General features: G+C 36.4%; 1 protein-coding gene across 1 annotated transcript in view; it reads right to left on the bottom strand.

Moving 5' to 3' along the window:
• PAX5 (paired box 5) overlaps positions 1 to 24,423 on the bottom strand; it is a 1,024,079-nt gene extending 999,656 nt beyond the window's left edge. Inside the window, exons 1-3 of the mRNA XM_044059634.1 lie at positions 23,226 to 24,423; positions 12,873 to 13,038; positions 1,961 to 2,158 (exon numbers count right to left, since the gene is read on the bottom strand). Of these exons, the coding sequence (XP_043915569.1) occupies positions 1,961 to 2,158; positions 12,873 to 13,038; positions 23,226 to 23,268 (407 nt within the window). The 5' untranslated portion in view covers positions 23,269 to 24,423. The remainder of the gene's footprint in view (positions 1 to 1,960; positions 2,159 to 12,872; positions 13,039 to 23,225) is intronic.
• Between the last annotated feature and the right edge of the window lie 3,531 nt (positions 24,424 to 27,954).

Consider the following 27,954-nt stretch of genomic DNA (forward strand, 5'->3'; position numbering starts at 1 on the left):
TCTTTATAATCCTTGTAAGCACATATCAACAATGTGACATATTTTATATTTCCTATGTTTATTATACCACAGTTTAAAAATGCATAATTCAATGTCGTAGGCAAAGTGCGAGATTTGCATTAGTAGCTTTACCAAATGAAATAAATTGTGGGGGTGGAAAAGACACTAGATTCTCATTACGCTATATTAACTAGAAACAGGAGGCCACATTTTCAAAGTGCAACATACAAAAAGGATACATTAGTTCACATAGCTGAAAAAAAATGTTAAAATTAATCCCACTAACTATAACATGCTTTCAGTCACAGAAAGCTTCTATGCCATTTGCACCAAAAAGCCGCCATAAACTGTCAAACTACAGCCAAAAAAGTAACATTTCTTCTGAAACAGCTGAACCTTGAGAAAACTGTGGTTTGCCGGCAATCAGATTACTTTTCTCCTTTGTCTGAAATAGTGGTGACAGATTTCTGAAAAGCAAATCTTGATACTCCTATATGTTGCCTCTGCGGCAGCTTCACTTATAACATGTCAGAAGTAGCTGTAGTCATTTTCAGGTTTTACAGTGGCAAAATATGCAGTGAAGGTTCTAGTTCTCAGCAAGTATGACTTAGTGCAGCAGGCAACACACTAGAACATGACTAACACTCTACAGCTAAAAGAGACAAACATTAGTCCAACTAATCTCAATTTCAGCATACCTACAGCAGTTAATGACGTCAATGACGCAATCAAATATTCGCTGGCTTGTGCTCTAAATAAAATAGTTCTGCTTGCATAGGCTTTATCATCTACATTTTTCTAACTATGCAGAAAGTGAAAATATTTGAAATCAGGATTAATATGTCTCATTATATATATTTACATATCACACACACATGCACAGAGACACACACACACACACAGATATACGTGCATGTGCATGCAAACATGTTCATACACACAGATCAGATATATCTGTGTGTGTATAAAATCAATGAGTAAATTTATATATTTGTATATAATGTAATTATTACTATACATATAAAGTTTGTTTATCTCTTGTAATGCAATATGTTTAGCAAATAATCATAGAATAAACTATTTACTGAATTTCCCTCAGAAATTCTCATCTAGATAACAAGGATGTATGAAACCCACTTCTGTATTCATTAACTTGCATACCACTGTTTTCTTTTAAAAAACATGCTAATCCCAGAAATTATTTTATAATTGCCATATTTTGAAATGTTAGCACCATGCCTAGTATTTTCCATCTACAGTCCATGGGTGTCTTATAATCTAAGCATTTCAGAATTGTGTCCATTGATATGTATACATTACTATCAAATGTGTTGTTGTCTCTACCAGACATGCTATTTTACAATAACCTGTTGGAATATCATGATAATTTAGAAAACACATGAAAAGAAGCAAGTTATATCATTTTAAATTAACAAGTGTTGCACTTCTTTAAACTATGAGTATCCGTTGGCACTGCTATAGTTATATTAAGGGGCAGTAGTAACAGAATTAACATCTTCATGAAGAAATGACCTGTGGGTTTAGCACAACTCACTTTTTAGAAAACACATGAAAAGAAGCAAGTTATATCATTTTAAATTAACAAGTGTTGCACTTCTTTAAACTATGAGTATCCATTGGCACTGCTATAGTTATATTAAGGGGCAGTAGTAACAGAATTAACATCTTCATGAAGAAATGACCTGTGGGTTTAGCACAACTCACTTTCAAGCATTTATCAGCTTTGATCAAGAAAAGAAGAAACTGTCATCAGAGAAGAGGTGTAATTTATATATCTTGTTCTGAGATGTGATGTAAAAACTTCAATGGTCTGTGTTTGCAAAAAAAAAACAGAACTACATAAAGTATTGGTGTTTTTATTTAAGAACTGCACAGTGGATTTATTAATTTCTCTTTAAAGCTAGTCTGCACGTATTAATTCATATTCAGCACTGCATACCTGTTTATGGAACTGACACTGGGGACAGTGTCATTATCACACACTCTTTCAGCCAAAAGTCGGTCCCTTATCTCCCAGGCAAACATGGTAGGATTTTGGCGTTTATATTCAGCAATTTTGTCGACAACTTTGGGTGTAGCAACCTTTGGTTTGGACCCTCCAATCACACCAGGTTTAATACTCCCGGTTTCATAATACCTAGGAAATAACAGCTCAAAATGAATATTAATCATACAAAATTTTGTATAAAGACATTATAGTCTGCTATGTATTCCATAATACAAAACAGGTCTACAAAGGACATAAAGTAAAACAAAGCATGTGCCACTGAGAAAAACAGCACAGCCCTTAATGTAAACATAATTCCTGAAAATGATTTAAGAAAGCTTAATGATAAAGATGAAAAGTACCAAAATGAGTAATACAAGAAAATAATCATTTAAAGATTCTGCTTGTACTATATATCTATGGAACAGCAACATATTAACATAATTATATGTTGCAATATATTATTATGAACACATTTACTGTTCCTGTACTGGTCAGCTATACATGCCCCAGTGGAGTCTTTTACTGTCTGTCTTTCAGACTAATGCAAGCAATCATAGCAGGACTTGCTTCATCAAAGGTGACCACACTGGTTCAAAAATATAACTCTGCAATTTTTTTTCATTTTTATCAACTATGCTCCATGCCAGTCTTCTAATTTCCTCACTGTCCTCCCATAAACATAGGCTGGTGTATTATAATACTTATCACAATTTCAGTGCCAATATAAGATAAAGGCAAGGCACCCATTTTCAATAATTTGGTAAAGCTCAATAGTGAGATTATATGCTTCCGGATAAAACTGGTGTTTTAGTCCAGTTAAGCAACACCTTCCTATTCAAACATCTTGCTGGCAAAGAGTGCTGGAATTAAACTTAGATGTACCATATGTAGTTCATTTACAATTCTTTACCTTATCAGCCTAGAATGTCTAACATGTAACAGTAAAAGAAAATGTCCATACCAGATTCAGTTTTGCAAGAAAAAATTATCTATATTATTTTTTAAAGGCCAGCAATAAAAACACAGACCAAATAGGCAAACAGATGCACAGAAAAAAACAGAGAATGTGAATAATAAATATAAAGATGTTTAAATAGATGGATACATCACTACATAAGATAGAAAGGAAAATAGGCAGTCAATTTTATTTACAAATACATATCTAACCTACAGCTATCAAAATGCTGATATCAACTAGATGTTGATATACATAATGATTTTTAAAGATACTATTTCTGTCAGATTGCCTAGCAGACCTTAAATCAGGAGCATTTGAGAAATCAGGGGAAATAGCAATGAGTGTTATCTTTAGTATATGTTTATAAAAAGCACAACTATATAAAGAAGATTACTGTCCATTTGGTTTTGTCTGTTCTTCTTGCCCATACACACTAACAGCATTTACCTTTGCAATAACGGCCAAAATACTATTGACAAAACTGCACTCACAAATATTAGCAGGCACCCCAAAAGACATATTAGTAATGTCATGTGTGGATAAATTATTTTAGCAGCAAAGCAGTGAAAAAAGTGAATTATAAAAAAAATAAGTGCATAAGTTGTCATATGTCTCAACACAGCATTTTTTCCCTAGCTGGCTACATGGCAGGGTGATCTTTAAATGTATACTTGTAAGGCATACATCTCAAGTGTACCTCATTATGAGGAACGTACCTCATTTGGGGTCTTACAAAGTTCATGTTCCTCGAAGTTCCTCAAAGTTCCACATTTAAAGAATCTGTCACATATTCAGTGTTAAGAATTTTTTTAAGTGAAATCCATGATAAATAGAAATTAATTATATTAATTCATTAAAGGACCTTCTTTATAAGTAAAATCGGCATATTTTAAGCATCCTATGACCTTCCTAGTTGAAGCTGTTGGCAAGCTGTTAGCAAGTGTTCCACATTTTGCCCATTTGTTCCACATTATGAAGGCGAGTGTTCCTCATTTTGGAGATGGAAGGTTAAGAGCTATGTTGTAAGGTACTGAATAGGTATGACCACCTCTTTCAAAACAGTTTAGCTTGTAGCTAGATTTGTATAATATACTGCCTGTGAAAAAGGATTCAAAGATTCCACCACTTCTGTGATCTATGAAGCTTAGCAGTCAGTATTACTTATACTACACATCCATGGGTTGCAACTAAGTTTGTGTAACATGTAAGAATTTTTACTTTATTTCTGTACTTTTGTAATCTGCTTCTGATCTCCGAATAATTTTCCATCAAAGCCATTTGCCCTGTCTTGTCTTTTAGGTAAAAAGACAAAGTTCATCATGGACAGGGAAAAGAGCTGAGGGCAGACAGGTAGTTGGTCATGATTTGATCAGAAGACAATGGCATTCTGACTTCCAAAATGGCTGCATGCTGACTAACAACTTCATTTCAGCTCTCCTATTGTGAAAACAGAAACTCAGAAAAAAAAGAGTCAGTGAATTTGTCATTTTGGGTAAATTTCAGTTACTGACTAGTAAGTGCTCTACCTGGATGCCAGCTAAGAAATTTAGAGGACCTAAAAAAATCAATCACAAAAGGCTAGGAGAAAACTGGCTGTGAAGAATCCTGCAGCTGTTCTGCAAAAAGCAGTTCAAGCTCCAGCTTTGGTGCAAGAAATGACCTCCAGTAATCTAGAAGAAAAATAAGTCAATTGTGCTCAGAGCTGATTAATATAAACAACACATTGAAAGAGTATATCAACTCAAATAACAAATGTCTGTAAAAAATGAAAAACTTTAAGCAGGTATTCAGATGAGTTGATAAAATTGCAAAAATGAGAAGTCAAAATGAAGAAAAGGCTGACTGAGTATGAGACTGCTCAAGAACAGATGGTTTAAAATGGTAGAATTAGAAGAAAGAGCACACAGAAAAAAAACTAAGATTTTCTGCTGTACCGAGAAACTGGAAGGAACAGACTATATTAATTTTATGAATGTTCAGATAAGTAAATGGACTGATATTCCACATTAGGAGTTGTTAATTGAAAGGGAGCATGGTGTGTATGCTCCAAACCTGGCCATGAGAAAGCAGCCAAGACCTTTAATAGTAAAAATGCAATCCTACCAGCAGAAAGAGTTGATTCTGACAAAATTGTGGCAAAAGGACAAAGTACTAAAAGTTGGAGACAGTAGAGTGTTTGTGGAAAATGGTTACTCACAGTACACCAGGCAGAAGAGATGAACATTTATTCCAGCTATCAGGGAATGTCGAGAAGCAGTTGTGAGATTCAAGCTGCTATATCCAGCTATCTTAAGAATATTTTTTTTCCAGGAGGGTCAGTCATTTTTGCTGCAGAACATGCTGAGGAGGAAATACAAAAGTTTATCCAACAAAGTGAGCTATCAAACAGAAGGAGATTCTGCTTCTTATTATTCTGATAATAAAGCTCATTGACAGACTATGCCAATGAAATATTTTCCAATGTTCCAAAGGAAAATGCGTGAGAGACAGAAAAAAAAACATAAGAGTTGACTAGAATAACCAGGAGTAGTAAGTTGGAAATGAACCATAGACTAGATTTGGGAGATGGAAAAAAAACAGGAAAAAAAAACAGCAACTCGGAAATGAATGATAAACTTGGGATTGCAAAGCATCAATCACTTTTGTGAAATATGGAGGAACAAAAAAATTTAAACATTGGAATTTTTTACTTTGTTAAAGTTGTATGGGACACCAAAGCATTAATGTTTGAAAAAATATTAAGGAGAGGAGAAGAGGAAGGAAAGAGGTAACTGTAAGCAAAACAGCTTTTGTTCTTACAAGTGTTTTCATAAAACATGACATATACTGCATGTTATAAAGTAATTTTTTTTTTCAGTTATTTTTGTGTGTAATAGGAATACTAAACTAAACAGGTGTCACCTTTTCTTTTCCTTCTTTCTTTCTACTTGTTCAGTTTTTAAAAAATGCAGGCACTGTAATGTAAAAAGAACATGATACAAGTAAAACTGATATGCTTTTTCTTACATTTGCATAGGGGAATGACTGGATTAAGGCCCTTGGCTTGATCTAATAACATCCTTGGCTTGATCTAATAAGTTTTAAGGGGAAATAAATAGAAGAACACTGAATGTAATACAAAGTTTTCTTCTAGCAAATAAATGTTCACAGGGCAACGCAAGACGCTTTGAGGCAACTGTGTATCAGGTTCTCATGTTTCTATGGAGACAAGCTGATAAGCTCAATAAACACAGAATACTCCATTATTTAAATTGCTAAAAGATAATGTATTCTGAAAGCATTCAATTTATTTTCTGCATCTGGGAGAGAAATAAAGATAAGACAAAAATAGACAGCACTTTGTGTAAGTAGAAGCACAGGCTGTACCATGCATTTTATGGATAACTCATTATAGGCTAATTCAAGCCTGTGAGTGTAGCTGTTAATCTGGGACAAGTGTTCCTATTTGGAGGGTTAAACTTCATTATTTGAATATGTACATAGTTTTGTGTGCTTGTATTAAGTTAATAAGTTATGCAGGTGTGTGTGTGTGTGTGTGTGTGTGTGTGTGTGTGTGTGTGTGTGTGTGTGTGTGTGTGTGTGTGTGTGTGTGTGTTTGAAAGTTTTCATTAAAACAAAAGTTATCTAAAGGTGTGACATAGGTTCAAACAGATATAACAAGAAATAACTGTATAAAAGTTCATCTTACAAGACTTTTTGACTAAATAATATATGTAGTGTTTCAAGGCTTAAACGTCATCTGACAATTCCCATACTGATGAATAAAACATCCCAATGCCCTTAGAACAGCTTAACTGAGTATTGTTTTCCTTATAATAGAGTTCTAGAAATATCCATTATGGCTGCATGGTAGTAAACAAGCAAACTACAGTTGCGTTACTTCACGATATGACTGTAAAAGAGGGATAGTCAAGGTCAAAGAAAAAGCAACAAATACTTTTATAACGGCAAGAAAATACCATTCCAGCACCCACAGTACCGTATTCAAAAATCACCATCTGAACACATGACATTAGTTGAACTGTATACAGACCATCTATGTCTAATTATCATATCACTGCAATAAATACAACAATCTGTTGCACTGAGTGTGGACTTGTTGTGGGCTCCATGGAGGCCTAAAACATACTGTAGTGCTCATTATAAAAATATATAAACATAAAATAAAAAGTGTTTGCCATCTCAGGTTTTATTTTACTACTGACCTTGTAAGCATGTCCCACTTATTCTCCACTCACCATTTGATAAGAAGATCTCTTCCTCAGAATTTAGTGGTACCAATTACTTCACTTCTCGGTGTGTTGCCCTAGTGAAGGATTTCCCATCATCATTCAGTACCCTGTTCATTCTATCCTCAGTAGCACTCTAAAGCCTTTCAGTATATCTAAAAATATAACCCCATCTCATAAGCCTAGTATTAACAGAAGCTCCGCTATACCCGGCATGGATCTTCAGTAATGCCTCTGGAAGACAAGGCTGCCTAAAACTACTTCTAAAGTTTAGTGGGAAAAGTAAAATACAGCAGTCATCAGAAATAGCAAAGCCTACAGAAATAAATGAAATATTGCATGCAGGCCTACATTACAGTTTTCTCTTTCCTCTGTTTTCATTTTTAGCAAATGCATGTTTTGTGTTAGACACCTGTTGGGGTATGTTACCTGTGGTGAAAAGAGCCCAATTTTGCAGTCCGTTTCTTAGAAAAGGACAACCTTGTGTGTATATCTAACTGGCCTCTGTATAACTCTGTGTGAATTAAGTCTTTTCATGACCAATCAAAATAAAAATAACAAGTATGACTCCACTGTTCCAACTTCAGATACGCACATGAAATACATTAGTGTATATGTACACACATATATATATATATATATATATATATATACACACACACACACACACACACACACACACACACACATATACACTTTTTTCTCTGTCTCTGTATACTAGCATTTTTTTCCAGATATGCTGGTGAAAGTATGTAGATGTTTACAGTAACCAAGGCTGTGATAAAATTAAGACGTTTTCTGTGAAATTGTATATATCTTATTATGATCATTTCTACAATGTGATACGTTTTCTTAAGTACCGGTACTTTCTTGTTTTACTCCACTTCCTACAGCTTAGTGAACTGGTTTACTGGAAAGACATTTATTGAATGGTCAGTTGGTTATAATGTAGTCCATTTGCATTTACTTCTGGGTCCCAAAGTTAGGACCTTAACAAGTAGATGATTTTTTTTTTAAACAAAACATCTACCATCCGATATACATACATATATATCCTATACATATAAAAGAATATATCAAATTCAATCACAATCTATTCACCACAAAATCAAAAACTTGTGTTTGAGTGCAAGTGTACAGACTCTTACCAAGAACAGACTTTTGACTAGTTCCTATGCTTTGTGCACCTTGTATAACATATAAGAATTCTGGCTACATAAAGAATAAACATTTTAGTCAACAGGGGAGAACAAAATGTAGGCCACAGCAAAAAAAAAGCATGCTATATCAGTAAGTTGAACAAATCTTACAAGCAGAATATAGTAAGCGAACTCCTTGGAATGCTGAAAGCAAACCATTAGCTCACCCCTTATCCAGTTTATATTCACTGTAGTGTGCAGTCCATGAGTTTTATTAGCAACGTAGACTGGCTTATACTACCCACCTAATGGATCTGTCTCACACTAAATTGTCTCCAGCAATACACAGGACTAGGTGGGACTTGTCCTATTCTAAAGATCCTACATGCATCACAGAACCCAAACACCAGGGTAGGGAAAAGAAGTTAGCAAATGCAACTCATTTGCCTAGCATTTTTTTTTAATGAATATGTACACTGCAACTTAGACTGACAAGACTCATTTGAATGGCATAGACTACTCAAGACAAAAAGTAAGTAGGAGAAAGTGTTGAAAGAATAAAATACAATAAGCTGTAAGAAATTAGGTGACGAATTTAAGTCATCACATAATTTGAAACTTCATATCTAAAATTTACATGGCTGCATGTATGCATACATATCTGTGTCTTCATTTGCATGTGTGTCTGTGTCACAGATTATATGGTCATTATCTCAGACCCAAAGACCAAGCATTGATAACAAATCATATAAATGCTTGAATCCTCTAAAAACTTGCCAAATGTATTGATTAATGATGTCAACACCAACAGCAGTAAGTTCATATATGGAACAGGTGTAAACTTACATTGCTGTGCAAACTCTTTTTTTATTCTTAAATGTTTATTGTTATCCCATAGATAGCATTGCCAGCTGTATAATTACAGAAAGTTGAAAATCCTGATATTGAAGGTTTTAGGTTCTCCTCTAGGATATTAAAGGTGTTAGACTTATTTCTTCTTTCACCCCAAAACAGGAATGAGAAACTACCGACAATATACTCAAACTGTTGCACATAAAGCCCATAATCAATGAACTCATTGTTACCTACTCCTTTTAGCAGTGCACACTTTTTTTTAATTTTAATTAACAATTTCTAGGCACTGCTCCTGAAGAGAAGTAATTTTCACACAGGTCTAATCTCTTTTTGTTTAATTCCATTTATGAGGACCTACAAGAAAGACCATCTACTCCTTCTGAGTTTGGATTCAGTGATGTTATTTCAAATATATACAATGCTTTGCCTTTCAGCTCCTGTGGTCTGTGACAGTACACTGACCTTCCCTTCATAGCGAGTCCACCCTAGTCACTGGCGCATTCCCTCTTGTAGTCTGCGGTTTATGATACTGGTCCCCTTAATCATCAAATGCCTTTACCATTGCTTTCGCCCCACTAATGTCTGGAATCATTCTTCTGCCAAACTGTCCTTCTGTATCATCACCACTGGGATCATTTCCTAAAGTAGTAGAACATATTTATGTGTGGTTTGGAAATATTTCTCTAGATGTCCATGTGTTTTTCTAAAAGCAGTTTATTGTTGCTGCTCCTTAGATGTGTTTTTTTTTCTTCTTCTTGATTGATATCAGCATTTCATAACTGTTTCTTAATTATCTTAGTCTGCAGACACACACATACACATGTACATATACATAGACACCCACACGACATCCAGGTGCAAGACTGCAATATGCTATTTGTATAGTTCAATTTTGTGTATTGAGTAACACACATAACTTATGTTGGCTAACATATAATAAAAATAAATAAATGTATATACATACAGATACACCTTTAGAATAGTAACAGGTTCACCTTGTTTAAGAATGACACTGACAGATTTGTTGAATGTTTGATCAAATGATTAATTTATTGATTGAATGATTCTTATGATAGTTCAGGAGTGCTTCTTAAACTGCAGAGTGTAGCTGAAAAGCCATACTCATAGGCAGATCTTAATCCTTGGAAAGCTCTGCAGAATTGCTCAGATGGCTAAACTAATCACCTTAACCAAGTAGTCCTCAATCTAAGGGAAGTAAATATTGTGGAAAGAAATAGCCAGGGAATTGTTATGGCTAGGTTTTTATAGGCCCTAGGGCCGATAGCCTAGTACCAACCTATGAACCTTCAAAGCCAGGCTTATATACTGTGGGATTCCAAGAAAATTATTTAACCACACCAGTACTCCTAGGTCACCTTTATAAGATGCACTTGTGCCTAGAGGGTACTGACTGTTTAATAAATTTACAGAATATATGTTAAGTATGACATGGTTTTGCTAGCTATTTCAAACCATATAAAAATACTTTACTTTGTAAGACTTTAACCAAATCTCACTGCTATGTGCAATGTTAAGATGGAACAAATAGGAGACCTTAATCAACATATAATAGCACGGCAGTAGCTAGAAATTTTTGATCTGTAGACCAAACTCCCCTGCTACTACTACTTCTTACACATGTTCCCTTTTTCCATGGTGTGTATACATTATAAATAGTTTAAATATGAAATAAAGATGTTAAACATATTCAGAAGCCCACAACTAGATAGCTAATGATATAATTAGCATACATTATCCTAGGAGCAGTCATCCTCTTTGTTGGCCCTATTATTATTATTATTATATACTTAATTTGATCTATGTGTTTGAACTAGGTCATTCAGTACCGTCGTGCTATGCAAAATGTAGAACATTAAAAAATTAATTTGCATACCATGACTTGCACTGCATATATCTGGCTACAGGAATCTGTTACATTTTTAATGCTGTATTTTCCTTCATTGAGTCATGTATTTCTTGTGTGATATTTTCAAGATGTAGCTGGAGATAAATATTTACTTGTTTATATTAACATTGTCTTGTATCATCCTGTCTTTTCCTTTTGCTGTTTGTTATTTAACTGTATGCTTTATCTGTTACTGTGAGGAATGATTAAAGAAAAAAATAAATGTATAACCTAAATAAATGAAATATATGAATATAAGTAATTTAAAAGAGTCTGAGGAGCTAGTACATAGCAGTCAGTACCTAAATAGTGCCTTGTGTACATTCTGCACATTTGTTTTTACCAATCCACGTTATTCGCAATGGGTGGAAAGCTTTACAGGACAAGGGTGGTGCTTCTGTGCAAGCATTCCTCTCTGCTCAGTTACTGAATACAGCTAGACCCCCTAGCCACATTTTTTTAATTCATCAAAATGCATGAAACAATGTGTAACAAGAGGTATAATATCTAATCGCTTAGGTAAAAAAACGAGTGTAAAAAATGTGAAGCATAGCAGAATTAAATGCACAACAGTTCGTTTTTCTTGTGGACTGAAGGGCTTCACAGATTACTATGAATGTATGGTTTAAAATCCTTGAGCAGCGTGTAAAATCCACTTTTTGTCCAATACACGTAGGCTCTGAGAGCTAAGAGCGAGATACCTCATAATGTGCGATAGCTAAGAGGTGTACTCCCTGGACACACGTTTGCGCTAACTCACAAAGAAGGTGCATGTTACACTAAAATTAATCAGGCACATGTATTATAGGCCCAAGTCTTAATTATTACCACTTACCAAAAAACAAGGAAAGTTATATCTGCTCAATATGAAGCCACCGGATGGTATCACTCACACGGTAAAAGTGAGGGAACCCTGGAAATTACACTAATCGGGGCCCGTTACAAAACAATTTTAATGTTGTATTTCAGCTTTCTGCCGTCCCGTGCGGGAAGTCTATGCTCCCATCAAGTATGGGATACATAGCTCTCAACCTTCCATCTCCAAACTGAGGAACACTCGCCTTCATAATGTGGAATAAATGGGCAAAATGTGGAACACATACTAATGGCTTACTAACAACGTCAACCAGGAAGGTCATAGGATGGTTAACATATGCTGGTGTTACTCCTAAAGATCATCATTCAATGAATTAATATGACTAGTTTCTATTTACCATGGATTTCACTTAAAAAAACCCTAACACTGAATTTGTAACAGACTCTTCCAATGTGGAACTTCGAGGAACATTAACTTTTTAAGACCCCGAATGAGGACGTTCCTCGTAATGAGGTACCCTTGAGAGGTATGATTAGCATTTCTCCGCCTATATAGCAATTAACTTTGACAAAGACCTGGTAACTTAGATCTTTATGGAAACATAACGTCATAGAGATTAAGCGCTACAGTTCCTTTCTAAACTCTTATTAAAACTATGGAAAAAGACCCTCATTCAAACGCCAGCAGTACTCATAGCAAAGCAAAACAAACCACCACCGCTTGTTTGGCTCGACTCCTTCACTGTGGAACCTCTCGCTCATCACTTTGTTAGATTTAGCTTCACTTTTTAACGTATAGATGACATTACAGCAAAATAACGGTGAAGCTTCTGTAATACGATGAAATTATCTGGCTTTTAGAACCGGGGTTCCGTTTTGTAAGAGCACCTACTCATGTGGTTCACCTTTCACTCTAAAGTTAAGGCCTGCGTTTGAGCTTTTGTGTGGTGTGGCTTACCTGCCCAGTATCTTGCTGACGCAGCCGTGGCTGACCCGTAGTTGCCTAGAGATATCGCAAGGCCGAACGCCCTGGTGAGCCAGTTCCACAATGCGCTGCCGCACGACGTCGGGTAGTGGCCGACCGTTGACAAATACTCCTCCCAGCTGGTTCACCCCTCCGTGTCCTGCAACACACAGAGAAAACAACATAAATCAATAAATGTCTGAATTATCAGGAATACGGCTAAATACTTACTAATCACGTGTGTTTGATATCTGCAGAAAAAATGCATTCACTTTTACAAAATATTTAAACCTTCAAAACGCTCACTTTTGGATTTTTCTTCAGAACCATGCCTAATCTCACTTTAGTGATAAAACATGAGGTGTGAGAGATGCAGAACTTGACTAGATGAAAATTGTCAGGTTTACTCACAGATCCCCACTGCACATTATATATATTTTTCCTAATATTGTATACAGGTCCATATGTAAGTACTGATTTAACTACCCTTGCGGGCTCTTTTAAGCTAAACAGTTTCCATTTTTGTTCTTGAATTAGCCTATCCTATTAAGAGATTGGCCTTACCCATTCCACGTTCGATAATTATGTAGTAGCCTAATGAGAATGATTGGGAATATACCATTGATAATTTGAAATGACACATGCATGGGATAAAGCATTTAGGAGCTGTCTGTCCATTAGCTGAAATTCTAATACTTAATAATAACAATAATTAGTAAGTACATTATCCTTCAGGGCCTCATATCACACCCATATTGGTGGGGTTGGGGGGCAAACACACTCAGTTTAGCCTCCTAAGAACTACAAATGCAAACATACTATTTATGAGGGACAGCACAATTCCTTATACCCTTTTGTTTACATATGTGGACTTACTTGAAAATAACACAGTTAACGCGGTTACAGCTTGAGTGAAGAAGCAATGCTTCTGAAGTTAGACATTATATGTTTCTAAGAAATATGGACAAAGTAAAAAAATAATGGGTGACAAAGGCCTCAAAAATATGGACAGATTTGAATCATTGTTCTTAACAACTTAGAAAGTTTTTTACTAACAGATTAAGCATTAGTATGCATTTTCTGAAATATATGAAGTCTGAAACTCAATAGCGACTTCAATCTCAAGTTCTTCGCCATTAAACCACAAATTTGTGTGAGGGACAGATCAAAAATATGCGGCAAAAATTTGGAAAGCTGAGAGGTACGGATGTAAGAACAGCAGTAGACAAAGTAAGTGCTAAGAAATGCATTTTTGTTTTCTGAGTTCAAGATAATGGTTTCTGGGGTTCACAGCCTCATGTGTAAATTGACAGTGGCTGATTGGGAAGTTATAACATGGGATCATACGGTTGCTATCATGGCAGAAGCCGATATTCTTGTTTAAATAGGTGGGTGATGTTTTATACCGAGCACAGCTCACATTACAAATATTGTGATTCTCACTCAGTCATGTACGTCTGACCACATTCTATAGTCGATTTAAAAATATTCAATTAAATAAAAGAGCCAATTTTAACAGAATGGACTTGTCAAGAGTCTATATATGAGCAACAAAGTAAAGATAACTACTTTAATAGGTAATATCCTAAATCTGATATAAATAGGTGAAGCGTCTGTCCTATACAGGGTACCCCCAAACACGTGTGATAGGAGATTTGTCATACATATATCTATATGTATATCTATACAGACATACACACACACACACACACACACACACACACACACACTGGAAACGTTTAATGCAACAATTATCTACAAAAACTAAATATTTATGTCTGTTTGCTTCTCCCGAGTCTAACTGACAGCTGAAATAATTTATCAACCTAGAAAAGCAGTTTAAACTCTTGACAATATCCTGAGGTGTCAATGTCTACTTGTCAGAATCTGAGTTTTGTCAAATATGACTGCCGATTTGGAAGTGAATTGTATTGCACTTCATGCGTCATTTGTGCTCTTTGTGTTCTCTAAATTTTGGTGATGGTCTCGCTGATTATGACTACTTGACACTCCGATCCAATGGCAGGTATTGTGGTGGAAATTGTTGTTTTCCGAGAATTATAACGGTTATTCTGAGTAGATTATGAGCAAATGCTTCCTTAACTGTGATTGAGAACCGTGATATATAGGTACGACACTGAAATCCTAGTGTCATTTAGTGACAGACAGAGAAAAAAAACATAGCGTGGCTTTGACATTTTAAGATGCTCCAGGCTAAGGGTGTATTCTCAACTGAGTACACTGTTTTTTCTGAGGAGCTCTCCGAAACATTAGGGTGCAGAGGGCGTAGATCATTTTTGGACTGAGTCAAGTAATGCGTGTACAGTACGGTATGGTACAGTACAGCGCACAACAGGCTTCACGATGTGAGTGTTAAACTACAATGGCATTATGATAATAGCGGGGGAGGAGCAAAATTTAAAAAAGAAGTGTATGTTTCTTGGATTAGGAGCAACATTTTTAGATATGTGTACAATTCAGTGTGGGTACAACAAAATAAGGACTGCATACAGACAGAGATTTCTGACTACATTCAAAACATGCCTTGAGTGAGATTTGTCTATTGTTACATGTAACAGAAAAAGCACCTCCCCTTAAAAACATAAGGGGTAGTAAAAGGGCCAAGAGGGAAGCTCTTATACATCAGTAACATCTCTTTATACAGTTTACTGCTACAGAAGTGCTGCCAAGCTAGCCTGCATAAAATGCCTTTAGTGCTGGTGCAGGGGTGCAAGATTTCATGAAGACACCAATAATTAAAGCCCGTGTTTATTGGATTGCATATAACAAGATAAAGATGCATACGTCATAGCAAAGTGTAACGCTGTCTTTGTAAAAAAAAAGCAGTATGTGAATTGTGAGCTTTGTCAAATTGTGTTTGAATTCATTACGACTGGTATAAGACTTTTTTAACGAGTGTTCATGCATATCTCTCAAATGTCCAGGCTTTCGCAGAACGTCCAGATTTATGCTTCATATTTCTGGTCTGTTCTTTATAAAATTTGTGGTTTTCTGGAAAATCATGTAAGACTTAAGTCACTAAATAATCACAAACGTTTGATTTTCAGACTTCACATCCTTCAGAAAATGCATGCCACTGCAAAGCCTATAATTCTAGGAACTTTATAAGTTTATAAGAGCAATATTTAAAATCCAACCCATTTGGGGGCCTTTGCCCCTCATTATTTTGCCTCTGTCCAAATTTCTTGTGCTCAGAGATTGAGATGTGAGTGTTGAAGTTTGAAGAAACTTAGCAGAAGTGCATATGGTATATCCTCGCTTGTTTTGTTGAAACTCTGGTTCACAACATTTGTCTACACCTGTGTGCTTTAAATACACAAGTTGTCTTTGAAATAAGTAAGTGTCTGGTTTACAATTCATTATACCCTTGTAATAAAGGATGGGTTTTATGAGGAACTGTCCTCGTTTTGAGAGTTACAAAGTCCACGATCTTCGGTGCTCCACATTGACAGAGTCTATTATACAGTCAGTGTTAAGATTTTTTTAATGAATATCTATATTATATGTTAATAATACCGATTCATATTAATTCATCGACATAATATTTTATAAATATAAAGTAATACATTTAACCATCCGGTGAGCTTTCTAGCTGAAGGTGTTAGAACAAGAAAGGTTGAGACTTATGCTTATACACAATACATTTCACTTATTTTCTTGTTTATTAGTCAGCAAGCATATTTGAAGATGCCCCCAAACACGCACACACGCAATTCCTCGAGTTCCAGACATCCTGTCATCTTGCAGTTTTATTTATAGATCAATCAAGCTGACTTACTGAAAGCACAATCCAGACTGATCCGCATATAAACAGTTGGCATCAGAAGTTTGCCGAGAACATTTTTTTTAATTTGAGCACTTCATTAATGATGTCCAAATATTGAAAGGTGGCTTACATAGTTATAACATCCACTACATTATAGTGTATCAAGTTAAACGAAGTTACGGTAATCAATATATATTATTTCCTGTCAATATTTCTAAAAGTTCCACAAACTGAACTTTTGAAACCAACAAGTGAGATGGACTCTTTGACACTTTAGTGGACTGAAAAATTGCACCGCCTTGTTTTCATAATGTCTGAGAAAAAATAGTTTCATCTTCTCTTATTATTGAATTACCTGATTGCTTACACTGTAGACACTGTAACGACCCTATTTCTCTTTTCTGTGTTGCAACTCAAATGTGTTACTGAGTATAAAAGAGACTTATTAGTGTGCTGGTATCTATATCCGGTAGAGCACAACACTTAGTATAACTTAAACAGCTACTTGTAAGCCTTTTGTTGTCTTTGAATGTTCGCTTATATAGTATTACGTTTTTTTTTGGTGGGGGGGGGGGGGGCTTTATGCATTTTAACTCCTTTCTAGTCTTCACACATTCACAAGTGCCTAATCCAGGTTTGATCTTATTACAAAGTATTTGCGGGAAGATGTTTTCCCTAAGTATGTCTGTCTGGACTGTAGTTCCTTACCTTGTGGCTTGGGCCGCTGTTGAGAAGAGGCAGCCAACTGCTCAACCTACCTTGAGAACTGATGATTAAACGTGGTTAATAAATACAACACTGTGATCTGCCTTCAGCCTGGTATCTTGTGCAATTTCTGGGAATTAACCATACTTGCATTTTTCTTTACTGTTCTCGACTATATAAAAACGCCAGGGATGTGACTACTTTGGGCATGGTCTCGGGCTCCCAAATCTGCAAAACCCATGTGCTCTGTATTCCATCGTCAGTTCGCTTTATTTCCACAATTGGTATAAAAATCAGAATTGCACCTTGTGAATGGTGGAGGCATGCACTTGACACACACTTACACTCCATACTGTCATAAATGTAGCCAGGCATACGCCACGCAATCTGTAGGGTGCAAATACACTTTAAGAAGATGCCAAATGACCATATTTCAGACACAATGGTAAAATGAAAAGGGTACAAATAAGTAACCAAAGAAGATAACTACGTCCAGAACGATATATTCTTGGTATAATTAATAACTGTCCAGTTTAAGAGTTTTAATTTAACAATGTTAGCATGTGTACTGCGAGTTTAATTCTGTATTTAGCAGATATCCTGGAGTAAAGCAAAAGCATTTCGAATTTAGTGCACAAATCAGACATTTCTGGCTACTCCACGGGGACGGGGAGGATAATTTTGTAAACAATGCATTACTCCGAATAAAAAAAAAACTCCTGGCCTCACTCCTGCATATAGCAAGTCTCAGGTAAAAACGTCTAAGAGAAACAGTTTATTTGCTTACGTAAAGTTATGCAGAGATCAAGTGAAATTTAATAATGTTAAATTAATAAAAACTGTTAGCAGTGTACTGACATTTTACGTTCCCTAGTTTGACTCCTACTGCCTAGTACTGATTCAATCTCTAGTTTATGTTAGCCTACTGAGGGTCTGTAAGTTATCGCTGTGAAATGTTTAATAGCGTGCCCTTTTCCTGCTTCCAGCTGTTGGCAACTAACATGGTATGCTTATCCTTCTCATCTTCTTTCCCAGGAATTCTGGACAAGGCCAAAATACCGGGGCGGACAAAGGCCCAAGATCAGGGTCAATATTTAAACATTGGTCTAATTCACTCGAAAAGTTAATAAAACGACAGGTTTTACATCGATATGCAATTTTAAGCAATAAGAAGTATGAACCATTTAGATGACTGTAATCCTCGTTGATTTACCAGGAAAAAACTAAGGTAAAGCTAAAATATGAGGCAAAATTAGGGACATTCTGTAAAATCATGGGCACTTGAAAAGCACAAGTATGCCCCAGTCTGCTGAAGATTTCATATAATATTTTCAGCTTATGCAAAATCAGACAACACTTGAGAAGAACGAGGTGGTCTGTTATAAGGAAAAACTGAGCATTTTAAATGATGCGGGGTGCTAGTTTACTGATGCTTGTGTTTACAAACACGCGTCTCGCTTTTTAACCCTGTTATGCTCAGAATGATGATGACGATGATGTAAGGTAGACTAGCAGACTGTCGAGCAATTTGCAGCACGTATTTTGAAAAAGTTGATAAATAACAATTCAGTGCATTGATTTTAACATCTGAAAGGAACACATCGGTGTTGTCGTTTAGGAAACTGCCCAAAGTGGGTTGTCTTTTATGGAAATATGAGATTTTGCAGGGCATATCATCCCCACAACCAGTGTGAAAGAACAGATTTCACTTTTATGCCAAATTAAAAACTCAGCTTGTAGAATATGCGGTTTATTTTGTTTTTCTCGCAATATTAAGATGGTTCGGGTACAAAATGAGCCCTTTAAGCAAATAGCAGAAGAAACTTAGAAATGTCATCTGTCCTCAAATGTCAGGATATTTGTCAATGTTCATGCCCCCCCTCTTTCCTGCACACAAATGCTAACATAGGGAGCTGTCCTGTGTAAAGAGGCACAGTTGATAACCCTACACAATAATCTTGAAGAAAATAATAATTCCATATAGAGCCATTTTAAATATCGAAACTGTATATGTGTGTGTTGCGGGATGAAAGCATCAAAGCTTTATTTGAGTTTCTTTATGCACCTACTTGTCAGGATGGGCATACCACGAGGGAGTAAACAGTCCTGTGCATGGATATGCAGGTATGGAATAGGTACTGTTTAAGGAAAAGGCGCATATAAATGCCAGCCCTCCCAACACTTCTTTTCTCGGTTGTTCAGAAACGAGTCAAGCAACAGGCCTACAACTCTCTGTTCAGTGTGTAAACAAATATGAGAGCCCGAGACTTAAGAAAAACGCACATAAGCATACAGGGTACGGCAGGCACTTAAACACGATTCACAGATGCAGAGGAATAAACGTGTATCAAGACCACGGCAAACTCAGCTTTAGCTGCCCGAAAAAAAGTCAAAACAATAATCTCGGGCAACAGTCTTAAGGAAAATTTTAGTTTTAGTCAGTGTTCTTTGGCTCCATGTCTTAGGTGCAAATGAAGCAATTTTATTTTCCGAGAGATTACAGTTTATGTTTTTTCGTGATTTATTTTCTTTCGCTCTACACAGAAAAAAGCTGAGGTGGTATATGCAGTTGACCACTGAATATATCAATAGTAATTTAACTGAGTTACTGAACTTAGGGTTGCCACCTTTTCAAATGCCCAAAGTGGGACATTCTTTGTAGAAATGTGAGATTTTGCAAGACAAAACATACCCAGGGCCAGTGCAAAGGAGAGAACTTTACTTTTTTTGCTAAAATAAAAGCTTAATTTTATAGGATTTGAGTTGCTTATGCTATGTCGAATAATATTTATGTCTTCCAGATACAAAATAACTGTTTTATGCAACTGTTAAAGAAAACTTAAAAATATATTTTGTCTGAAAATCTCAGGACATTTGCTATTTTTCAGTTTTTTTTTTCCTCAGGACACAACTGCCCAGAGTGGGATTGTTGGAAGATCAGACTGGTTGATGAAGGTCTAGTTTTCCAGTTAACCGTAAACTGATTTCACCAAAACTATACCATCACTCTTTCACATTCTTTTGCACATGAATTCACACTCAATGGAACTCGGAGGTGAACTCGTGAGTAAGTGCGTGCTTTACACTTACGACTTGATATTGGTCAACAAATGCCATATTCATTATTATTAGCATTACTATTATTATTAGTAGTAGAAAAATTGCAGTTGTTTCCTTCCGCCTTCTGCATGGTGAGCACAACCAGCATCCATTCCCCAACCCCCATCCAAAAAATTGCACTGATTATATGTTTCTCAAACCGAAACAACTGTTTCTCCCCCACCCCCACCCCCGTCTCTGTCACACACACAAACACACACATACAAAAGGTAAACGCACACTTTTGTGTATTTATGCATACGTAGCCGCGCGCGCGCGCGCACACACACACACACACACACACACACACACAGAGCGAGATTTAGCTAATGTGCAAAAAGAGAAGCAACATTTATTTTTCTGGGAAGAGTTTTTAGATATGTGTCTGTTTGCATATGTTAACTGTAAAAATGGGCATGTACCCTAACGGCTCAGCAGCATACCCCTGAACTTCTTAGCACAAGAAATCTGGACAAAGCCAAAAGGCCTAACAAATATGGGCAAATTTGAAATAGTGCACTTATAAACTCAGAAAGTTATTAGAATAAAAAAAATGCGTTGCTATGCATTTTCTGAATAATATAAAATGTGGATCTCAGATGTGTGTCATTTAGTGAATTAAATCCTCACTGATTTGCCAAAGCACACACACATGTTGTGAAGAATAGACCAACAATATAAGGCAAAAATCTGGATATTCTGCAAAAATTTGGACAGCTGAGAGGTATGCTCAGCAGTAACGCTTGCGTTTCTGTTACCATAATCCTTAAATACCCCTAGGTGCATTGATCTCCCTTGCTTCTCCCGGCATTGGCTTGTTCAGTTCAAGTTTTTTAGCAGATAAATATGCGTGTATAATTTGGTTTAACAATATACAAACAAGATATTTGTTTTGCAACTGCTTTAATGTTTGTAATATGTATTGCTACGTCACTGCTCCATCCCAATGCACACACATATGCATAAATACACAGACGCACACATTCAGCAATGGTGTATTTGCAGTTTCAGTTTCTACCAGCTGAAGCAATGTTAATAAATAAGTACTGAATTATAGATGTGGTGTGAAGCCTAAGGTAGCTCCGCTACTTTTAAATGGTGTAACCTCAACAGAAAATCTGATTAGTTCTACTGTTTGCCCCCTGAAATATCCACGTCTAATCCAGCGTATAACTCACCATGGGAGAAGTCATTTCACCTAATACTGTGTGAATACATACATATTGCCCAGTCTCCTAACCACATTAAGCTTCAAGAGAAAAATATTCAGACATACTTTACTATCAAAAGAAAAAAAGGCTCATAATCCGCTCATATCCAAACCCCAACAACAAAATCATGCATATTTTTCTGTATTGCTCACTCTGTAACTGAGCGCGAGAGTGCGTGCGTTCGTGTGTGTCTGTGTGTACATATTTATGCATATGTACACAAACATATGAGTTTTTATTTGGAGAAATAAATTAACCAATGTGTTTCCCAGTTCACATCCTAGCTACGGTTAAGACTCAAGAAAACGCGTTCAGACACTTTTCTATCAAAAGAAAAAAAAACACAGTCTAATCATACCCAGACTATAACACCAACATATTTTATGTTTTCATGAATTGCTCAGTGTATATGCATATGCACACACACACACGCACATGCACTTTTATTTGGGGGATTTATTTTTCAACTTCAATATGTAGCGCTAGTTTTATTTTTGCCATTTCCGCTATGGAAATACTGAAAACAGGCTAGAATCTGTGAAACATTAAATACTGTTTTGTTTTGCATGATCTTGACCAGATAGGTCGACCGACAAATACTTCGTGGTTGCTGTTTTGCCTGATATTCTGAAAAAGCAAACAGGGAGCAGTGGAGCACAGTTGACTTATTTATTTCTGTATTCGACCATCAAACTAGAGTTAATTAGGGAAAGGTGTGGGTGCGTGTGTGAGTTTTTTTTCATTCAAAGCTCCCAACATCTCACTTGGCATTCATACTATACACTTAGAAAGCTAGAAGAATAAGAGGTTTTATATTTGCATGAATTTTCGAACTGCGTTGATTCTGTGTCTTTAAGGTGTGCCGTTTATAACGACTTAACCCTGAATATTTCTCACAAAAAAATCAAATGTTTAGGGAACAACAAAATACTAAAGCAAATTTAGGAAATACCTGAAACTTGAAAACAGTTGAACTGGATCTCGATCACACACATGCTTACAAACACACACGCGCGCAAACGCACACATGCACTCTGTTCTAAGATTTTGAAGTATTAACCAAGTAAAATGGTGTAATAAGTGTTCTAGCCCTGAAAGATGATCAACTCAAAATTACACAGGAAATGAAATCAAAACTGAGTACATGTGCATATTGCTGTAGTTCCTCAAGACTTTCCATAGCTTATTAACATGTATATTTTGTTTCCCGGCTTGCATAGTGTGTGTGTGCGTGTGTGTGTGCGCGCGCGCGTGTGTTCATCATGGCATATTTAATATTGCTGTCTATGCAAATTACGATTTAGTTTGAAATCTTTTGCATTTAACCTAACATTATATTCCGCTTTTCTTATTTTAATCTATAACTTAGTTATATTTGTGTATATTTTTCGTGCCTAATTGCATGTCACTGATTCTCAAGACATTTTATCTACATGGACTGTTTTAAATAGATACCAGAACTACATTGTTTAAGCTTCTTAAACGGACAGGAGTAAAAGTATATAGTTGCTAAGTTAAATTAAAGTGAATGAGCTTCCTACTTACTATGCATTGCTGCAAATGGGTCGTGCTTGCAATGTATTTCCATCGAAGAGCTTATGTAGCCCGAACTGTGGGCTTCTCGGTGAAGATTAACTCCTTCAAAACACCAACTGCAAGTATTTCTCAGCACGTATTCCAAGATCAGAAACACGTGCCGTGGTTTATGTTGCTTTATTCCTGATTTAAAACAGTGAAATTTGCACAAAACGTCTGGATTTTTATTTTTATGGGTTTGTTAGTGTAACTACGCAGGTAAGGTGGCAGAGTGGTGGATTTAAGCGAAAGCCTGCATCCCCTCGGGAAGTACTGCCTGGCAAGGTTCTACTGTCCTACCACATTCCACTGCCCTGAAGAAAGCAGCAGTACTCCGTCGATATCGCTAGGAAAATAATTTGCAGAACTGATAGTATTAGAAATTGACCTCCGAAACTTAAGTTATAGTTGCACAATGCCGGTTGTAATATTAAATCCAGCGACTGTAAACAGTCGAGTTAGTTATGGGGATCTGGCTTCGGTTTGCTTAATATATTATCAGAGAATCCAGATTCGCTGTCTTAAAGTGGTTGGAGTGATTCTGTATATACATATATATATGTATATGTTTAATTCAGTGTTCTGGTGCTGCGGCTCGGGCATTAACGTGTATATCGCAAAAACGAATTTGTCGGACTGATACAATTATCCCCAAAAGGTAGCTCGTTTGGGCTACAGTAAATTATTCCACTGAATTACGAACGGGTTGTGTTTGGTACCCAGATGTCGCCCGTTTTGCTCAGTTTCTAGGTGAACGTATTGGCATTTGTGGTAGTCCAGATTATGCTTGCAGGAACTCCACAGAAAAAGTTCTCCTTTAGAATCGGTTTGCATTGGATACGCTGCAATAAGAAGGAATGTGCTGGCAGCCGTCCAAACAGGAAGACTCCTTGAATTCAGCTTTAAGTGGCAGAACACTTGAACGATGCAACCATATGGGTTGTCTGTCCTGAGTGAACTTGCTCTGCTGCTTTGAGATGTATTCAGAAAATAAAAAATGCCATTATAATGAACTGTAACTCTCTGCCGTTATGTTATCCTTTGGAGAAGCTTATTCTGATTCCATGTATCTTCGGGACCTCCTATATTTTGAGCTTTGTGGTCCATAAGATTTACCAAAGGTATTTGCTGTGCCCTCCGGCTATTTCGCATCCATAGTGAAGAAATGCAGTTTCAGGACCAGTTCTCAAGTGGACAGCGCTTCAGGCTCTACCTTGGGGCGGAGTCATATCCGAAAAGTCGTTTGTCAATCACTGTATTAGTCCAATCAAACGTTGCACCTCTGCCCCTTTCTTTTCTTACACAGCACTGAGGAAAGATAATAGAAAAAAAATAGAAACTGAGTGGCTTTTCTGATTAGCCGAGAACTGTCCAATCAAAGTGGAGCAGGAGGAGCCTTTGAAATGCTTTATCCATTGACAAATAAGCAGAAATGATGTCGTTCCATTTCTGGTGCGTATGGTTTCCGACTCAGTCCAACTGCCTTTCTTTTGAAAGAGCAAGTGCATTTTAAGTCCCTATATGCTCAGTCTTTTGTATGCTAAAACTGCGAAACACATTTCCGTCAGCAATTCCGTATATTTGGAAATGCCTTTAGGGATTTGGGGATCTAGAAGTGAAACAATGACCCACGAATTGTCGTGCCTTTATATTTTCCCTTGGCTTCAGGCTTCAAGTAATATTAAGCGTGTGAATGTGCTGACAGATACAAGTTTTCTCACTATACCAATGTCCTGATAAATAAATGGGTCGACTAAACTATGTGACAACTAAACAGATAGGATATTCAGTGTCTGACTGCAAGACAACGCAATTCACATGAATTGTTGCATCAGGTTGCATCACATTCATCATAAAGATGGTGCAGCAGCGAAAGAACGAAAAATGTACTTTTGGCATTGGCACCTAACCAGATTTTGTTTCTGTGTGTAGTGTGCTGTGTGTGTTTGGATTGTTTTCAAATGAAACTTTATAACAAATACATTCTCTTCAAGTCTGTCAGTTTTGTTTTTTTGTGTATCTGTATACAGCAATCTCCTGTCACAAAGCAACACCAAACATTTAAGTATTCCCACAATAAGCGTCTTTATTTTATATTTCATATTTTATTTATTTTACGGTCAGGTTCACAATTACAGCGCAAATCAACCTATGTGCAGTAAAAGAAATCGGAAATAAGTAATGTCATTGTTGAAAATACGCTATACCCCGTAAGATCAGACAAATAAACAAAGCATTGTTCTGCTGCCCCAGTCTCCTCCTCTTTCTTCTTTTTCTTTCCTCAAGCCTGTTCATATCATGCCATTCAATCCATGGGCCCCACAACCCCCTGCCCATCTCCCAGCTCAAGCTTCATTTCACCCCCCATTCACGCATCACTTTCAGTTTTTCTCCTTGATTTGCCTCTGGTTTTACCACTTTCAACAGACAAAAAACTAACATTTTCTACTTATTCAAACAAATTAATAAAAAATGGATGCACCACTTACAATTATTTGTATTAATACAAACATTCCACAGAGAGAGAGAGAGAGATAAATAGAGAATTATGCTTTTTGCTATACTGAGTGCTGTAGTTCTGTCCAAAACGTCTTAAATGAAATTTTCTAAACCGCACACTGGCACATACCAAATCAATAAATGAAAGAAGGATGTTCCATGTATTTCTTGAATTATTACTTTCTTACTTATTTAAACGAAATTATAATGCTGTACCCAGTATTGGTAAATACTAAGCCAAGTAGCATCAATTCAAAGAGCGGGAGTAGAAATAGAGTACTCTCAGCCATCTAAGTGAACGTAGGGTACCGGAACTGCAACAAAAGCGAGAATCTACAATACTCTTGTTATACTGCTGGAAATATTCCAGCAACAGTGAATTACTTTGTTGGATCTCTGTATGCCGATATTTACTTCTACGCTTCTCAGTGTACAAACACACACACACACACACACACACACACACACACACACTTGATTTTTTTTAATAATCCCCGCTTCAGATGCTTCAAATATGATACTAAAACCAAGGCTTTAATTTTAAGCAACTTACACAGTCTATGAAAAGGGCAGTCCTAATTTCATTCCAGTGACGTCAAAACAGTCTATAACTCTTAAGTTTAGAAGCATTTGTTCTGTCAGTGGACAGAGCTCAAATAAACTTACCATCCTAAGTTATGGTAAAGGTTATAAATTAAGGATAAAGGTTAAAGCTAGTCGGAATGCTCAAGAACTACCATCCTTAAACACAAGATACAAGATCACACACCTCTCAGTTTTCTTTTTAAATGAATACACTTTGTATAGTATGGTATCTCCAAAGCACACATCTCAAACTCTGATTTAAGAACCAGTGGTAAAGCCAAACACAATCAAAAACAAAAGTCTCAAATCAGCGATATTACCAGCATTCATTGAGAACGTTGTCAGAAAACGACAAATTTTATTAGTATCCATTTTGTAAATAACAAGAAGGAAATAGTTTCAATGTGAGTCTTATTTATTGTCTATAGTACCCTTTGCACAATGCCTTCAAACTTCTCTGTGGAACACCACCACTGCTAATGTGGAACATATGGGCACAGGGTGCATAACTAGGAAACTCAGAACATGGATCAACCGTTTACTTCGTGTCTTCAGAAAGCTCTATAGATGGAAATATAATTAAGTATTATTTTACCATGGATATTCGTTAAAAAGTCTTAGCAATGAATGTGTGATAGACCCTTTCAATGTAGAACGGCGACGAACAAATGTTAATAAGACTAAAAAAAATGAACATTTCACATAATGAGGTACAATTGAAAGGTTTGTCCATACTCCGCTACAAAACATAACATTTAAATAAGGGAGATTAACATATTAACCAGTATGAGTGATGTCCCTAAAACCAGAGAAAACTAAGGACTGTGATCCCAAGATTTGTGCATAGGAAGGTCATTTCTGTGCAGTAGCCTTACCGCAGTTTGTTTGATATTTTTATAGTGCTGTGTATTCATCTTATATTAGAAAAAAGTTGTCTCCCCAGATGATTTTGAGAAATGTTGGCAAAGTAGTCTCTCTCTCTCTCTCTCTCTCTCTCTCTTTCTCTCTTTCTCTTTCTCTCTCTCTCTCTCTCACACACACACACACACACACACACACACACACACACACACACACGTACATTCATTTTAAGATCTATCTGGATCAGTTATAACAAGAACTGCGTGCACATCGTTCCATGATATAATCAGAATAAACTACATATTTTATAGTGTTTTGGGCGAAATACTAAATTAGTTCTCCAGTTCCTCACAGTACCAGGGAGACTGAAAATTGTTCATGTTACATTTGGTGGTAGGGAGCCCTATGTCTGGCTTAACACCTTTGACTTCGATCGGTGAAATTGTTCAAAACAGAGAGCTTAAGAAGTCAAACTATAATGGAAGAGCCGAAAAACTAAATGTGCATTAAACATTAGTTTAAATATTTTGCATTTTCTGTGTTAGGTCCCCGAATAATTCATTGCCGTCACGTTTAATTTGTAAGTTAATAGGGCTACTCCTCTTATCGGGTTCCCGTTTAAGTTCAATGACTACTACGTGGAGGAAATGTAAGCTAGAGTTGTCACCTTTTCAAATGCCCAGAGTGGGACTTTTTTTTAGAAACGTCAGATTTTGCAGGGCAAAACATACCTACGGCCAGTACAAAGGACAGA

The sequence above is a fragment of the Protopterus annectens genome, chromosome 17.part0 (assembly GCF_019279795.1).
Source record: "Protopterus annectens isolate FY-2018-M chromosome 17.part0, PAN1.0, whole genome shotgun sequence".
NCBI classification, from domain to species: domain Eukaryota; kingdom Metazoa; phylum Chordata; order Ceratodontiformes; family Protopteridae; genus Protopterus; species Protopterus annectens.